We start from the raw sequence: 19076 nt of genomic DNA, 5'->3' as shown, positions 1-19076 counted from the left end.
TGACAGTCAGTGTTTACCTTAACAAAAACACCCCAAGTTTCCTTCTAGCAAGACAACACTCTCCAAATGATGACTTTGAAGCTACTTTGTGTCTTCTGTTCAAGCACAAGACAATCTATCAGTAGAACAGAGCACAGCCAATACTGGAATGAAACACCTTCTTACCTTTCTGCGGCCTGATAATAAAAGATTGCGTGGCTCCATTCACCAGTCTGCAATATCCATCTATCAAGTCAGCCATATTCTCTGCAATGGTTAAGGATGGTGCTGTCACTGTCAGAGGCTGAAGAAGGAAAAAAACAAGGCACCAAACAAAGAGGTATTATTGTGGTTGCAAACACTGAGTAGAACAGCTGCGTCATTGCATCAGAACTTCACATACACTCGCGCCAACAGTAAACAGAAAAATGCGAGTGAGCAAAGAATTATCAGATTCTTGCTTTACTTTATGTGTAGCACAGCTGAAAAACCTTCCATCCAACTGTAAGATAGATATAAGTCTATTCAGTGGCTTGCTGGGCAAACTTTCAGTCAATCAATGATCACTTTAAGGATCCAATCATAGCAATTACGTAGAAGCTAGTTATACTGTAGAATAACATACCTGAAGTTATAACTCTATGCATTTTGTTATGTTGGCTAAACACAGTCCCATGAACGCGGAAGAACATTCAGCCTTGCCCTCCATTTTGATAAAGGAATTTGAGAACAGATGTCAACATTGCCCAAAGAATCATCCTTTTTTTTTGTCTGTGACTCCATTTGCAGTCAATATAAATATATGACCTGCAAATTTTCAAATGCAATGTATACATTTGCAATCAGATGCCCAACACAGCAGTGATCTTGTCCCTTTACCAGACTTTCCTAAGCCCTATCGTACTAGAGAAAAATATCCTTTGCTTCACAATCACACCTTACTCAAGTCATCACTTCTTGGCAATATTCAGACTTGTGAACAACTGTCAAGATTAAAGTATAGCAAGTTTAAATATCATCAAAAATCTCTAATGAACCCATTGAGAGCTCAATAAGAATTGCAACCACTTCCATCAACTTGACTGAATAATCAGACTGATGTACGAATTTCACAAAAACAAGGTCAAATATCCCACTGGTTTTATGGTTTTGATCTTCTTTTTCTAAACCTTTAAATAACAATATTAAAATTTAAAATCTTTTCCTACTTGCATATTAACTATAATGCATATTTTATGAGGGCTGCTCTGAAAGTAATGCCTCCTGTTTTACGATGTTGGGCCATGATGTCATATGCAGATGTTGGGTATTGCAGCAGAGGTGGAATCTTCCCTTACGTTTTGCTGCCATGTGGTAAATGGCAACAGAGGGGCAGTCTGACTAAATAGCATCTGACACTGAACTGTGTATGAAGCAAAGGAGTGTCACTATATGCCCTTCTAAAAAGAAAATTTTCATCCTTTGCACAGATTTGCCAGCTTGACCTCAAAACTTCTCTGTCACAGTGACTATTTTCCAGTATACCAAGGCAATGACTTGATTTCACTTCCAACTCTTTCTCCATGTAATATGAGAGAAACAGATTTTGCTGCTTTCATATTTTCCCTTTTCATAGAAGCGGAATTGTTCAGTTTCCTTTTCAGAGCACAGCATCATACACATAAGCAGGCTACTGCTCAGCTGCACTTAAGAGCCAGTATTTTCAAATTAAATCTAAAGCACATAATGACAATTGTGAGTATAATGAATGCTTGGCACTCAACTACCTCAACCCCTTAAAGCACAAGAAAAATCAAACAACTACACAGAACACCTGCAATGCAAAATTTTATGAATACAGCAATGGCTGTAGCTATAGGAGGAGCAAGAAGAGTTGAACAATAGATGAAGTCATTGTATGCACTTGGCTGTCCTCAGCTTAAACACGAGGTACACTTTTAGGACAACGTATTTTTCAATTAGGCTGACAGAAGTAATATGCAGAACAATGTTAAAGGCCAGAACATGAGCACAATATACAAAGAGAGTACTGTAAATTTAAGAGTATACAAACTTCATTTTCTACTTAAGGAATACCAAAGAAATCTAGTTTATCACAGTTGCCAACTATCATACCTCAGGTGCACCAGCAATCTTCAGTTGCAACATCCCTTTTCTGTCCTTGTCTTCACTGTTTGAATACTGAATAGTTTGTACTTGATTAAAATCTGCCAGGTGAGTTGGCTGCAGGAAGACAATTGAAAAAGTGTCAAAATTAAAGTAAAATAGTTTGGGTTTAATCCTGAAGCACATATTTATCTTGATCTCTGAATTATGCTTTTGGAAGCCTGTTTCTCTTTCTACAATCATCGGGCTTTTCAATTTTGTTATTCTGCATTTACATACTTACATAGGAAACCAAGTATCAAGGCTTCCTACAGAGGTCACTGTTGAGTAACTCTATGCACACTCTAAAGAACATCGGAAACAACTTCCTGGATGTCAAAACCAAAACCTTAACAGATACCCACATGGTATCTGCACTCAGAGCATGGTTATGGATCATCAGACTGTTGTAAAATGCATATTTTTAGCTGGTTACAGAATCCAGCTATCTAAAGTTTCACTGCCTCTGAATGACTCTCTTAACAGAAGTTGGACATACACTCAACTTGCATCGCGATTGTAAAGGTCCCAAACATTTTCCTGATGCATCTTACACCATAAATACTGTAAAATGGCCAACATCATGCAATAAGAAAGCTGTTAAGAGCACAAATTAAAACAAATAAGCCTCAATGATGGCACAAATACTACACACTGACTAACAAGTTTTTAATTTAGACATTCTCTCTAGGAAAGGGGGGAATACTTTAGAATAATCTGCACTTTTCTTGTTAAAAAGCCACTAAGGCTTCAAACTCTAAGCAAGCACTTCAGTGGGTACAAAAGATAACAAATGGAGCAGCTGACACAATCTCTCTACTTAACCCAATTGTGTTTTCTCCATCCCAAATCATGAGTTAATATCTGAAGAATAGCTTTACATGTTGAATTTCCCAGCTCTTCTGAGTCTGACTTGGACATTACGTTTGTCATTCCTCTTTGTGTGAAGTTCAAGTCGTGGCTGATAAGTCAGAAACAGAGAGAAGAAAACAGAAACAGACTTACATTTGCACCCTTGTCTGTAAGGTAGCTGATTCCTTCTTCTGGGCCAATTGCCAGCTCCACTGAAATAATCCAGCTTGACTTCAAATTGAAGGAGAAAGATAAGGCAAATTTCAGTGTATTTAAAGGAACGTTATCCGCCAGTGTTATCAACACAGTTTTCAGTAATTCATCTCTAGAAACTTCTACACTCCTCAAACATTGTAAGATATTAAAACGAAGTAACTCTTCAAGTAGCAAAACTCCTGATGACAGGCTTCCTGGGGTTCTGTTTCAGTATGAGTTTCCATGTGTTCTATTTTATGTCTGCATGAAAACTATATATTTCCTTTATTTCCTCTTTTCTCCTCATGGTCACTGACGTTCATATTCTAATTTCCATTCAATTATTTCTTCAAAAGTTGGACACTTAAAGGCCTTTCCCAAACTTATTTGAAACTGGTAGACATTAATAGGCATTAGAGAAAAATTTACAAACAGAAGAGACTGAGAAGTCTCATTTACTCAGGAAACCAGGTAAATAACTGCTCAGTTATCACAAAATTAATATTTAATGCAATTCTTATCAGACTAATAAACGTTGCTTTTTAACAGTGAACTGAGAAAATCACAAGTAAAATTAATAAATATGTTTTACATTTAGATTTTTAATATTTATCTACTCTATTCTCTACATCAACGGGCAAACCAAACAAGCATTTAACTGTAGAACTAAGAAAACCAATGCAACTTGTAACTACAACAGTATCCTGGTGACGGTAGCGTTCCTCTACTTACACCAAGAGCACACTTGAAGCATTCCTTGTCAAATCTGTAGACTGGAGAGAGGATCTCAAAGAATTTCAAGATACTTTCTTCTCTGTTGAGGTTGGCGAATTGTCGAAATGTTTGTTGGATTAATTTTCGTAGTGTTTTTGCCTGTGTGTGAAAATGTTTGACAGCCAATTATTTCACACCTGATCAATGATGGCGCATTCTTCCAGTCTTAACTCAGCCACAGCTTTATCTTCAGCTCTGCATTTCAGACTATCCATAACATACTGGATCCTTAATGTCTGGTAAGATCACAGTATCACAGAATGGCCTGGGTTGAAAAGGATCACAATGATCATCCAGTTTCAACCCTTTTGCCATGTGCAGGGTCACCAACCACCAGACCAGGCTGCCCAGAGCCACATCCAGCCTGGCCTTGAACGCCTCCGGGGATGGGGCATCCACAACCTCCTTGGGCAACCTGTTCCAGTGCGTCACCACCCCGAGTGAAAAACTTCCTCCGATCCATCACTGCTCACATCACATAGCGCCAAAATGACCAAAACAAGCACAACTACTGTTTTTTTTTTTGTTATTGTTTTTTTCCTGGCCAAAGCTTGGACTGTGTCAGAAGTGACTGAATGGGATGCTTTATAAACATTACCTCTGGCAATACGTATTTCTAATCCATCTTCCAACTTACAAGAATAATGAAGCCATGTTTATTTTTGCAATATGTCAAGGCTAGGACATGAACTACCATTGTTCCTCTACCAAAACATATCTGACTGTCCTATTGTAACAGCATTAAAGCTCTTCATTCTTTCACATTGCCTAAAATGGCTCTGGGCACTACACAAAAATAAACATCCTTTTGGTGTTAGCACTTCCAGTCAAATCAGGCATTTAGTTTTACAACACCATGAAAGAACATTCAGAACTCTAAATAGACAATTTTTTTCCCAAAACTCGCTCTGAGAGAAGAGTGTAATAGCAACAATCAAACAGTATTGCATATTCCCATACAAAACAATGATCAGCTTTGGAATGACACATATGTGGGCTGAGAAAACTCTTAACACATAAGCTTTATGTTATAAAATAAAGAAATCTGCTGTTTTGTTGTAATTTCGAATTAATCTGCCAGTTTAGCAGAACCTTCTACCAGATACGATGTCTCACTACAGCCACAGTTGTTAACACTCCGGCATAACAAACCCTTCTGTGTCTCCATATCATTTCCTATGTAGTGGAATCACAGAATGGTTGATATCCAACCTAAATCTTCCCTCCCTTGAGCTTAAAGCCATTCCCAAAAGTGAAAGTTATCTTTCTGATAGAGAAAACTGAAGTTAAGGGAACTTAAGATCTTAGCTTTACCTGGACACCTGGCAAATACTAGAAGCGTGACACCACAGTAGGTAAAAAAATCTGCTGCACTGAAATTGTCCCGAGTACTTCAGATACAGTTGTTGAAAAATACTTTATTCTGCCTATTACCTGCTTTGCTGGATTACTGCAAAATTAGCTTGACTTCATGCATACAGGGATTTTTATGAGAAATATAATATATCTGCAATAAGTATCTGCAAATGACTTGAAGAGTCATCTTCTAAATGTGTAGATCAACCAATTTCATCAATACTGCAAAGCACTGCAAGTTTTTACCTCACTACTAGTGAAAAACACTTGTTTTTATACTTAATGTCCAACAGGAGCCCTCCCTTTGCCGCCAGTTCAAAACTATTGCTCTTCACAAACTGAAGGACGCGTGTAATTATTCGAACTAATTCTAACTTATTTTTAATATGGATATCACTTTTGTTAAAAAAAATTATTATCAGACTCATTTTTCCTCCCCTTGTTTTTCTCCAACATTTCTTCATGTCTGCACAAGTTTCTACACAGCTTCACCTCATGGCAATTCCTGCTACTCCTTCCAACCATTCATTTCATAATTTCTGAAGAGCAATTTCCTTTGTCAGTTTTCTGGCTCCCTAATATTATTTTCTGAAGCATTTATTCAGTCATTTATGTCTGGAGCCTTTCACCACAATTTCTCCCTTTAGCGGTTCCAGATAATTGCTTAAATTAAAATGCAGACGGATTACTTAAAATCCACTTGACTTCATTAGTTTCTGATTTTCACAATTCTTTTGAAACAAAATCCATTCATGACAGACCTTTGCTGTTTATCCTACCATTTAAATAACAATGAATAATCTTCATAAATCTGAAGCAAAATTCTATTTGTAACTCCCCTATAAAACTACATCACTGCTTACCACAACGAGTTCTAAAACAACAATTTATAATTTACATTTGCATGTATGAACAGCAGATGTATTTTACCGCGATATTCATATCTAGACTACCACAGCTGTAACACTACTTGGAGACCATTCTTAACCTCCCCTTTTTTAGGGTATGCCAGGAAAAATTTGCATTTTTTACTCTGGGAACATATGGAATTCAATGGAAGTGAGATCTGACTAACGCTTATAGTCCCAACTAGGATTAACATAAATGGAAATGGCTGGAAATCTTCCTTGAATGAGCTGGCTAAAGTCTTCAGCATGAAAGGCAGAATTTGCTTCAAGCTGACACTCAAAATATGCTTTTCTTTTTCTTATACATCCCCATCCTCCTTCTACAGAAGCCTCGTTTCTCTTTTAAGAAAAAAAAAGGTTATTTGGTAGAAGAAGATCTGAAGGCTTGTTTTAAGCTTTTGTCTGCAAGGTTAGAGAGGTGTTTTGCTCACATCAGCTCAACAAGGACATGTAAATCATTGGCTTGGTTCTTCCAGTTGCATGCCTCTACTTGAACTACGGAGACTTATGTCCTACCAATTTGACAGGCAGTTTTGATCTCTTCTTCAGCAAGACAATAACTGCACACCAATTCACGTGCAGCTCTACGCTAAAAACCAATCACGTAATCTTCAAATTTCTGAAAAAATTTTTGCTTGCTTTTTATATAGTGATTGGAACTATAATTACCTTCACTGAATCCAGCAAACTCTTCGGAAAAAATCGTCTTAAACCAACATCTTTTCTGGAAAAAAAAAAAAGAGCACAAGTTTTTAATAACAATTTCAAAAAGTGGCAGATATTAGAATACTGTTCTTTAGAGTGCCTCGTATATTTTAAAATTAACATATGCAATACAGCAAAGTATTTTCACTGTAAAGTCTTTGACAGTTCTCAGAGTACCAAATGTGACACCATTCATACGCCGCCAACTATAGCCACTCTACAGCAAAGAGCAGAATTACTATTTGTGCTGACAGTCCTTCTGATACTGTTTAACCAAACATGACACTATAATTAATTATTTTTAATTTCTACTCTCACTTTATCCTCTCATTGAACACCTGGCATAAGATTTCTTAGCTTCTCATTGCAAATGATCTCGCTTCTTCCATCCACAAGTCAGGATCCCAGTTCTTTCTTTTTGTGAGCACGGCTTCTGGAAACTAAATCGCATCAAGTGCAATTCTTCAGACTTACAAAGAGGGGTTTTTTTGAGGTTTAGGTGTCTCAGCACAAGCCAGGGAAACTGCCTGGGGAATTACTGCCAAAAGGGATCATTATGCAGCCAGGTGTATTAAGCACTGCAATGACCAGAGGCTTACTGTATAGACATTCACAGAACATCCGCATGAGGAAAAGGAAAAACTGAAAGAAAAATGTCATTAGGAAAGATGTACATCTTTGCCTCACAAAGGTATTAATGGCAACTTCTTCCCTTAAAAAAAGGAATAAATTTAATCAAGTGGTTACAATCTCTTTAAACAGTCTCTGCTGCTTCTCAAATAAGTGAGAATGCTTCCCACAATAGCATGCTTTGTAGAAACAGAAACACAACTGGAATTTTCACATTTGGCAAAGCAAGAAAGGCTGTTAGCCAGCTTGAGAAATACAGCATGGATCCACTGCTACCTAGCCGCACAAGAGGAAAGCCAAAATTGAAGTTAATATTAAAAAAACTTGCTCAAAATAACGAAACAGGGTTATTTTTAAAGTTCTCTCGAGACAAACAGTATTCAATTTTACAAAATATACTAAAAACACCCTGAACCAAGAGAAGCAGAATGTTCATGTGCAGCAGCGAACGTTGGCATCTGTGCGATGACAGTAAGCTGAAAGACGATAAAACTTTCATAAATGTTAATTCCTTTGATGCATTTCTTCTCAAATGCAAATTATACGTGGTTTATCATCCCGCAGTTAAATAAGTCTAACACACTATTACCATCTAAATAACATGCAAAGACATTTTGACAAGGAATATATTAGTTTAACATTAGGCATTTTGGAGAGAAATGGTGCTTTCAAAACGAGGCACCCTCCATCACTCCAGTATTACTCATCTCAATGGCACTGCAGCACATGGCTGCCATTCTGCTGCTGCTGTGGGTAAAAGGAATAGGAGACTCATTTTTGAACTGATTTGAATGCAGTAAATTTGGAGAAAATTCTTATGCGGAGCATAATGAATCATAACACTTAATAAAACTAGTAATAAAGCACGTAGGTTACGCTGAATATGTATTTACTGCAGGAGAATTTAACGTAACAACCATTCAAATTTCATGCCAAATCTACCAACAGGCACTACAAATTCAAACATAACAACTGTTTTTTAAACACACAACCCTACAAACTTTCTCTCGCCTCCTCAGCTGCACTGCATGGGGATATACCAGACCAAGTAGCCAGTGGGGATAAACCAGACCATTTACTAATAGCCAGTACACTCCCATTTGTTTACTGGTTTACTGTTCTATGCTAACAGGCTTCATGTTTATTATGAAAAAGAAAACCTTCTTTCATGACATGAAGGCCCATCTATTAAAGACTACTGAACAATTTGATTCTATCTCCCATTTCCCATCCAGATTTGGTCTTGCATGAAAATTTGATCAAAGATGAATGTACATCAAATAGACATCTGACAAAGACGGGCAAGGAGCAATCACATCAAATGTGAGAAAGAGCAATGCAAGAATTGCACTCAGCTGGTTAAGTGCCTCATCAGTGCTACAACCAACAAAAAAGGGAGAGAAACAAAAAGCCTCTCTTGAGAAATAAATATTACTTGTGTGAGAAAACCTTTATAGGATAATGAAGGTGATAAGTTCAAACGATTAATTTTGGCACTTTTCACAGACTCTTACAAGCTTAAAATTATTATCTACAGACACTTTAAGGTTCTTTCATCCTTCATCTCTCTCTCAGATTTGTATGAATCCCACAAAACACATTTTCCTTCCAAAACCATAAGACAAAAAATAACAAAGAAGCCTTGAAGTGCACAACTCAACCTTTACTTTTTCTCTGGCACGGCATCAAGCCGTTATGTTTTACACTCATGCTTTTGCTTCCATCTTTCACTGTAGTAATTAAGTTTAAATCTGCCAGAAGAGTTACTACTTGGAAAATACGTGCATTGCAAGAGACGCCATGTTAACCTGGAAGTGGCCCCATACTGTTAAGGCCTACAGAGCTCTTAATTGTTATATTCCTTAATTAATACTGTGTATCATCTGTTATGAACTTCGCTTCTTTTGTCTCTTTGTCTCTGAAGTTCTTAATCACATTACTAATGTCTGTGGTTCAAGAGCTGCCAAAATACTACCTTAAACACACCTCCCTCAAGTTCTTACTGAAATACATATAAACTCTAACCACAGCAAGTCTCAAACTCTTTCTCCAACATGACAACATGCTCATGACTTGTTCAGGTCGCAGTGCTTCCCTGTACCAGAGTTGGAAGTGTTCTTCCTTCTTCTACACTTCAGTTGGTTTAATCATCCTTATTTATAATGGGCTTGAAAATCCCAACAATCTCCATGAAATAAAAAATGACAACAGAAGCTTTCTTTTAAGGACCTGAAATTAAAAGTTACTGAATAAAAAGCATCTCAAATGCCATGCTTGAACACCATACTTACTCCAGCACTTCATAGTTGGATTTCTTTTCTAATGCATTGCCTCTCATCTCTCCGTAGGATCTCCTGAAGTCATGAAAAATATTTGAAAGCAACAATTATTGGATGACCCAGCCTAAAAATGAAGTCAAATCTTTTGGAGACTTACATTATAAACCATCTGCAGAATGAATTCAAGTATAAATATTCTTATGCTATTGACCTACCTCAAGCAGGTTTCTATTTTACAAAATAATTTAATACATTGGATAATGTATGGGACTATACCGGTATTAGAAGAACTTCAACCCATTTTAATCAATCTGCTATTGAAAGAAGTGATCCAACCTGTTGATCAGCAGCTCCTTTCCACCTATTTCAGTATCCCCCTCTCCTTCTGTTACAGCACTCATGTCTATGCATGTTAACAGGGAGAACCTGTCCAAGTTGTGAATGGTGAGAACCAAAAGTTTCAAGCAAGAGACATTCACAACATTTGTTCAGAAATACAATACAACAAGGAGTATAAAGCTGGGAGCATTTTTTTTACTGACAATGTGGGCCACTAACACTTGCAGTGTAAGTCTTAGTAGTCACCTACTCACAGTACTTCACCAAGGTGAAAATGTGCTGAAGAACCACGACATGCCACCCTGAGGGCCTTGGAAAGCACAGTTTGACTGACAAAATAACTGTGGATTATTATCTTCATTATATGTTTTGAAATAAAGCACTGGGAGTTTTGTCAGCATGACTATCTGCAGTCACAACAAGAACTTTTGTTTTCTCTGTGCCTACCAGCAAAACTTACAGCAAGGACATCGGGTTTTCCTATGGCGCTCAGGCAATTACACAGACCTACGTTCTGTTTCATTTTGGAAAATTACTGCTTAAAGGACACTTTTATTCCGCGGTAACAAGTTTACATTTCCCACTAATTTCTTATCGAGTTTACTACTTTTCTAGTCTCCCTGTGCAAGACAGCAGCTGCCAAGGAACGACTGAATGTTGTGTTGAGGGACATGGTTTAGTGGGAGCTATTGGTAATAGGTGAACAGTTGGACTGGATGATCTTTTAGGTCTTTTCCAACCTTGGTGCTTCTATAATTAAGAAAAGCAAATGTATCAGGTAGAAAATTCTCCATAAAGTAGCAAAATAAAAACCACCCCAAAAAAACAAAAACTTCAGAAAGCTGATCTGGGTAGTCCGTCAAGGATCTATTAACCTGATAAACTTATCTTTATTTTCCAGCAGTCTGTACAGTTGACAAGAACATCAAAAATCACCAAAAGAATCACAAGACGTAATTATTTGAAACCAGCATATTAAAATTGAGTGAGTGCAGACAGAAAAGGTAGCAGTACTTATCTTAAACATTGTTTAGATGCAAGATTTACAGATGTGCAATTCCAGGACTGTTTGCTAAATAACAGCACAGATGAATTGTTCTTTTAATGTCCTTCACTCTACTCCACAAATCTTTGGATTATTTAAATGAAGAATATATCCAACAAAGGCAAGATAATTGTAAATATCAGTAGAAATTGAGTAGGGTGCAGCTTACCCATCTTTTGTTCAAACTACTTTGTAGCAAAAAATCTGACATTCAGATGTATTGACTAGAAATCCATGAACTATAACAAGTTACAAAATTAATGTATATATTCTGTCAGAAATATGTTGAATAATAAATAAATAACAGCCAGCTTACCTGATTTCAAGGCAACCTAGTTTCAAAGCAATTTCCTGGTCCACTTGATCTGCTATTTCTAACATATAGTCATTTTTTACCTACAGCAAAAGAAACAGGCATGCATTAGTTACAGGACAAGGAAAAAACTAGGGCTGAAAAAGTTAACTCTGCAAACTGCCTTTCACATGGTGACAAAACACTTAAGTTTCTAATCCAATTCCACTCAACTCCAAAATACATTAATTAGAAGTCAAAGACTTAACTAAGCATCCTTCAGCATCACGTAGTTTGCAATACAAACACATGGAAAGGAAATTGTTTTGTACTCCCCTGGAAGTGACACAAAAGAGGTCTGCAGAAGAGGGCAGTGGGCATGGAACGGGCTGTCCAGGGCAGCGAGCACAGCCCTGAGCTGCTGGAGTTCAAGGAGTGTTTGGGCACCACTCTCAGATTCATGGTTGGAACACTGATGCTCCTGTGAGGAGCCAGGTGTTGGACCGGATGCCTGTTGGTCCCTTCCAACTCAGGATGTTCTAAGGTATCATTTAGTATCTATTTACATTCATTCACTCATCATCGTACTGCACAACTGCACCTGTTTGCAGTGGTATAGTATTTCTCTTCAATTACCAAGGTTTTGTTCCACTTGAGTCAGAAGTATCATCTGGACTTCTTTGTAAATGGCAGAATGCAATCATTTAAACCAAAAGAATACATATGAGCTTTAACTGCAGCAATATGAATTCTGCTCTGCACTAAAACTGACAGATTTGAGCTCAGGATGTATAAATCAAGAACAAAATTTTCAGGCTCCTGTGTTAATGTATCATTACAAACGACTCTTGCAGTACCCACACAGAGAGTAAGCAGAGGACTGGTTACTCTCTGCAGATCTGTATGGGGACACATGAAAACCAAGAGAATAAGTGTGAACTTCGAGTGAATTCAGTTCCTATGTGGATGCTTACACTCCAGAAATGAAGTTAAAATTAACTACAACCAAATTACTTTTTACATCATTCATACAGAGTTTTAATGCACCTGAATTGTACTTTCAATATAAGCTTTCATTTTCTACTCCTACCTTGTCCAGGCATTAATCGCTATGGATAAGCCCAAATCACTTCTCAGAAGAAGCTAAAATACTTGCTCATAGAACACCTTACCTAATCAACCTTACATCTGTTCAGATCAAATACCCACTGGCCAATTCACTTATTATTATTTATTTTTTACAGTAAAATACACACCCACTTTGGAATCATTTCAATAATTCTGCAACACCAGAACATTTCACAGAGCCGTTATCTACCCTTTCCTTCAGGTATCCATAAACCATAAAGTATCTGCCTGCAGCAAAGCATTCTCTCAGTACTGATATGTAAAATTTCCCCTTGCAGACACTGCTCATTTGAGGCCGCTGGTCTATCATGATCGAATTTTTAGTTATCTTCACAGTTCATTGCCTCGTGGATCCCAGTACTGAAATAATTCATTTGCTAAACTAAAGAGCTTAAGAACATAATCGGAATCATGCAAACAGATGTGAAAATGCTGCAGAGCCTCAAGTAACTACTATTCCATGAACAAATAAGCAACACTAACCAAATATTTCAAGTTTTCTTTCCCCTTGCCCTCTGGCTTGTGAGCTTCCACAAACTCCACTCACATTCTCCCAGTTCAAATTTGCAACTACAGGCACCACAACTGGACTGAAATAATTCTAAAGCCCTCCAGGATGGCAACAATTTGGGAGAATTTGAAAAATCAGTCATGACATCCCCTCATAAAAATGAATAGCTGCACTTCATTATCATAAAGTAGTGCAATATCCATCTGACTGTTTTATTTTTCAACTTTGGCAGGTATACAAAGACATTATGAGCTTCAGGAAGCCTGTGGCCATAATCTGGTGGTCCAATTAGATGGAACGATGCTCTATTATGAATAGAAAATGTTAATAAGTGGATGCAATTAATTCTACGATGCTTTTTTTTTTTCCCCCAACACCTGCCTGCACACATTCTTCTCTAAATTTCAGTAGGTTTAAGAAAACAGCAGATTCAATTTCTGCTCCCACAGTACCAATAAGAACTTCTCTTATTTTCCTTTGCCCATTTTGTCAGGCCAACGAATGAACCAATCAAGCTCACATCAAGATATGAATTTTGCAGGTTTTAGCACGAGTTGCATAACATCAAGGAAAAAGCCTGAGCAAATATTAAATGGAAGAGACGCAAGAGATAATTCAATGGCAATTAAGTGTGCTGTCATAAGACAACTGAATGGTTTCCCTTCTGTGTTTGCTCAATTATGGCTTTTGTTATTCTTGATGTTAATACAAATAATGAAAACTGAGAAACTTTTTCATCTGTTTAGCAGAAAAAAAGGGCTTATTCTGAATAAGCACAGAGCCTTAACTGCTGACACATGTGACAACTACAGACTACTACAACTAAGGGATGCAGTATATGAAAACAATCAATGCCAAGCAGAAATTGAGGTAGGAAAAGTATCTTTCTCAGAGGTAGGAAAAGTATCTTTCACTGCCTTGATAAAATGTGGAACAAAACTGCCAGCCCACAACACGCGCCGCTTGTTCAAAAAATGTATGGTTAGATAGGAAACTAACATTTAAATACAAGCATCATAGAATGGTTTGGGTTGAAAGAATGTCAAAGTCCAAAAAAAATCTATGCCACAATATATTATGTTGACATATTCATACCCTTTTTTAAGCAGTATTTACCTCCTGTTCTCTCCAAGGCATGTTTTTCATCACTATTCATCACTGGTTGGCCAGAACAAAAGTATTTGTAATGTCTCAAGTCTTTGAACAATAAAAGTTTAGAGATACTGTTAAAGCATAAGAAAAGGAGGTGAACCATGAACGAATAAGCTTTTTCCACAAGGAAGACCTGCACGCAAACAAAAGCCCAGTTGCACTGCACCAGTTTCCCTTCTGATGTCAGACTTTTAAAACATTTCTTCTTTTCCTTGAAAGGACAAATTGCTGATACATCTAACTTGTAACTTCTCAAAATTCACTGAGAAATAACGAGCACTCTGACAGCCATCTCAATGGCCAGCTATGAATGGTTCCAGCTGGTACCATTTAAAATTAAAACTGGAGACAGGGGAAAGCCCACGTTTGTGAAGATGAAGAAATCGGAGAATAGCCCTACGCTAGAACACATGATCTAAGACGAAATCTATCACGGGCCTCGTATTTTGTATACCAGCTGCTACTTTCAGAAAGCCATCTGCTTCATTTTTCTGCACACAAGTTCTTTTTAATGCAGCTGCAGTACTTCAGATCAGCGCTCACTTGGCTGATGAGCCGTCCTGCCAGTGCAGTTCACAAAAACACAACATAGGATTTGAATTTCTTTATTAAGAAGAAGAGTGAAATCATTTTGAACTGAGCACCAAGTTCTTCCCGTGAGTTCAGGGATTTAAAAAAGCCTTCTTACTCTGCCTCAAAAACACATTTTGGTTTAAACTGATATAAACACCGTGGAAATTCTTTAGCAACAATTCTATCAAATGGTGCCTCAATACCAATATTAGCCCCTGTGCTGGCTTTCCCATCTAATTTAATGTTACCAAGGAATTTCCCACAGGATTATATCCAATTTTTCAGGAGGACAGTTTAAAAATAAGCAATCTATTTCTCCTGCTTTCCTTCCACTATCTGTGACCTACTTACACAACTTACAGGTCTGATTTTTATTTTTTTTCCATATGGGCATCTCTTTGCAACTGCATTTAAACAGGACTGCAGCGGCGGAAGGACTCTCTGAAGAGTTAAAAACTGAATCAAAAGGAAACTCTGATACAACACAGCAATTTAGACAAGCAAACAACAAGCCTTCTGAACCCCTATTTACTAAGCTGCAGAAGAATCGCCATTCAAGTGACCTAACAAGACAAAGCTTTACACTTTGGCACTTTCTCCTTACACAGTGTGCTCCATCCACATGTTTTCAAATGGTGTTTTTTCTCTCTCTTATATTCAAAACTGATGCACCTGTGGTTGATTTCTCACATTTATGTTAACAAATACAACTATTTTCTTCCCCCTCCTCAGTTTACAGTACTCATTTGCTCTCCTGTTTAATAGCTCAGGTGTGTTCTAGCATCCAACACAAGCTTCTCCTGTCTGACGGTGTTCAAGTCCAGGTGTCATAGAATCACAGAATGGCCTGGGTTGAAAAGGACCACAATGATCATCCACAGTTTCAACCCCCCTGCTATGTACAGGGTTGCCAGCCACCAGACCAGGCTGCCCAGAGCCACATCCAGCCTGGCCTTGAATGCTTCCAGGGATGGGGTATTCACAGCCTCCTTGGGCAACCTGTTCCAGTGCGTCACCACCCTCAGGGTGAAAAACTTCCTCCTAAAGAAATCCCAAGGTGTCTCAATGCATCACTCTGAAAGGCAAGCAGTTAACTGACCGAGACAATGATTTAATCACATTTCTTTTCCCCAAAAAATTGAAATCAATAAAATTACTCTATGCATACGTTCAGGCTGCATTTTGCTTTCTAATTACTACAGATACTGTATACAAATCCACCACGATCCACGTTACAGCCCTTCCTACCAAACATAATCCTCTCAAATATCCTATGCTTTACGCTGTAACCTGTTCTGCAGAGTTGAACAGACTGCCAAAAATCTGTAGCCCTGCAGCAGTAAGGTCCCAACCCACACTGCCATCGCTTCACAGATCTTATGCAGAATTTACCCTACAAAATCCATTCCTCTCCTGCTTGGAATGAAGCACCACAAGCACAAAAGCTCAAAGCACGCTTCTAACTTCAGCATTTTTAGGAGCCACCTTAATGATCGAAACGGAGACATTTAAAACATGCACAGCAGGAAAACGCATGTGGTAGCTCTCCGCCCCTATTTACCCATCTGATAATATGAGACACATTATAGGAACTAAATCTACATTAGGGGAAAATTAAGGCTTCAGCTTTTTCTTGTGGAGTTAAAAGCACATATTCAGTATTGGAATAACATTAATTTGCCATCTGCCCTCAGCTGCTCCTCCTCTCCATCTTCCGAGGTCACATTCCCTACATTATCTGGAGGTGATCTTTGACATCTCTAATTTTGGAAGCTCCTATGTTAATAATAAGGGCATTAGAGATAGGGAGAAAAAAAGCAACTTCTGGCAAGGCTTTGTTTGGGACAGAATGGCTAAAAATGATCCCTTCTGTCAGAGTGAGCTGATCTCCAGATGTCACTGCAATATACACTGCTGCCTCTTACATCCTCCACAAAGTAGGACTATACACTTGGGAACCATATAGTGCTCAACCTACTAAGCATGCCTTACTAGCAGCTAATTTTACACTCTTTCTGACACAGGGCTTTGCTTTTCCAGATCAAATGAGTCCAAGGATCAATGTGATTTGCATTCTGCTTCCCTGACGTATGTTACACACTCATCAGGACAACGCAGGCATTGATACATGGAAAACTTGTGCTGAGTATTTCACACTTATGATCTTGAGTTAACAGTCATTCACACGTGGCTGAAAGAAAGCCCACAAGCACTATTTTCACCACTTCTGCTGGCAGGTGGCAACTTAAAAACCAAAGCAGCTGCTTTCCTTTGGACCAGGTTTGATTATGGAAGAAGTATTTGGGAACACCAGCATGCTTTAAATTCCTGGCACAGAGCACTGCTTGCAGGAAGCACTGTGTGACACACGTTTGGAAGATGCAGAAGCAGCGACACAACTGCACACAGAGCATCATCTCCAAGAACATCAGCACAGTTCTGAAGCTGTAAAGAAAGGTTTGTAGTTAAAAACAGAACTGTGTGAGGAACTGTGAATTTCAGCCCTTACAAGAAATGACCCCTACAAAGGGTACCTCACTCTTAATTACTTTTGGAAGCTGTAAAAAGCAGACAGGTGATGCTCAGTTCAATGTATTTTTTCACTTTTTAAGCAGCTGCAATTCTTACATTTATTACCATTTCGCTTCAGGGCACAGTTTGTGTGTCAGCCATCAACTCTTCTTGAAGGATTTTATTTCTCATAGGCTGCAAATATCAGGAAGAACACATGCTTTTCCTCCTGTGTCCTTGATTTTCTTCAAAGCTTTAACTACCAAAGTCATTTGCTTTAGGACTCCTATTTTTATTACAGCAATAAGAGACGTTGTTATTTAATTAGGTTAAAGAGCCTAATTCCCAGCCTGTACTTCAAATTATATCTCAAGCACTGAAGCCTTATAAAACTTAAATCATCATTATATTACTTGCCTTGACTTATAACTTCCTACGTGTTCAGGGACAGTGTTATAAGAAAGGTATTTCATTAGCGTGATGTATTTCTCTAGCACAAAACAGGAGTGAATTTTCATTTATGGAAATCCATTTTATCCGCTGTTATCTTCACAGAAACAGAACAAAAGTCCCACTGCCTACCAGAAACTTGGTCTCACTTTATTTTAGCACACAAAACTTCTTTATTTTATTTTTTAAAAAGGAAACAATTTCTAATGAAAATACACCTGCACTGTACCATCCTGGGGAAACATGGGATTTCTACAGGCAGAATTCAGCTCAGTTTTTCCCAGAACATCATTTACCTGCCCTAACTTCAAGCTCATTCTCTCCCCACTTGCAATTCCTCCTCCTGCGTTACATAAACCTTGTCTCATTGAAGTGGTAAAACCTGAACATGAACAAAAGTCTCCTTTAGTAGATTAACGGACTGAAGCTTGAAGTATACAAGCAAGAAGAGGCAGCACAGAGAAAAATTCTATATTGATAAAACTGACCTTTCTTCCTTCTTTGTGATCTAAAAACCCCAAAAGTTACTTCTGAAATCTCCTGCTCAAGGCACAGGATAGCAATAAAGGAACAGCTGAGGCCCAAGAGTTGGTTACCCCCCACTCCCATGCAGATGCTTATCGCCTTTTCATCAAGGCATAAACCATCTCCAATTACTAACAAGCTCACATTATTCAAGGATAAATGTGTGCAGGCTCTTGTCACACACCTGTGAAGGCAACACAGTAAGTGTATGCAGGCTCTGCAAACACCACTAAGTGCAACCCCATTTGCCTAATTTTGTGTGAAATTGCAAGCAGTACCCAAGGGAACAATACAGTCTGTGCAGTATCACCAACCAAACGTTCTTCTACTTAATAAAAAAGAGATAAGAGATCACCACACACCTGCCCTCCATTACCTTTGCCACCTTCTGAGCAGATCAGCAAAAAAGGGTTAAATTCTATCACGATTCTTTTGAACAGGACTCTCAAGTAGGAAACAAGATGGTGAGTCCTGAACGTGACCATAACATCCCTCTTCTCTATTTTCAGTCTCAATGCTGAGCTGCCTGATAAAGATGCACTGACGAACTGTGGTATCAGTGTTCATATGGCTGCATGGGTTTGTAATTCTGACTTTACAAACAAGTTGCAAAGCTTCCCCCCACATATTGATTTGAACCATTTGCTGTACAGCTTGCAGACCAGAGGCACTCCTACAAAAGGTCTCATTAAGTGCCCTGCTTTTATACTCCCAATTAAAAGTGATT

General features: G+C 38.2%; 1 protein-coding gene across 23 annotated transcripts in view; it reads right to left on the bottom strand.

Annotated features, from left to right (window-relative positions):
• Positions 1–19076, bottom strand: part of PTK2 (protein tyrosine kinase 2) — a 151238-nt gene that overhangs the window by 56705 nt on the left and 75457 nt on the right. For all 23 annotated transcript variants that reach the window (XM_085539299.1, XM_085539296.1, XM_085539291.1 and 20 more), the window contains 7 exons: positions 11524–11603; positions 9836–9898; positions 6879–6933; positions 3904–4044; positions 3130–3207; positions 2095–2202; positions 166–283 (listed from right to left, as the gene is read on the bottom strand). In XM_085539299.1, coding sequence (XP_085395425.1) covers positions 166–283; positions 2095–2202; positions 3130–3207; positions 3904–4044; positions 6879–6933; positions 9836–9898; positions 11524–11603 — 643 coding nt within the window. The remainder of the gene's footprint in view (positions 1–165; positions 284–2094; positions 2203–3129; positions 3208–3903; positions 4045–6878; positions 6934–9835; positions 9899–11523; positions 11604–19076) is intronic.

Source organism: Coturnix japonica, chromosome 2 (assembly GCF_054131305.1).
Source record: "Coturnix japonica strain WE chromosome 2, WE-NBRP24, whole genome shotgun sequence".
NCBI lineage: Eukaryota > Metazoa > Chordata > Aves > Galliformes > Phasianidae > Coturnix > Coturnix japonica.
The sequence above is the reverse complement of the archived record's forward strand: the minus strand, read 5'-3'. Positions and strand labels throughout refer to the sequence as shown.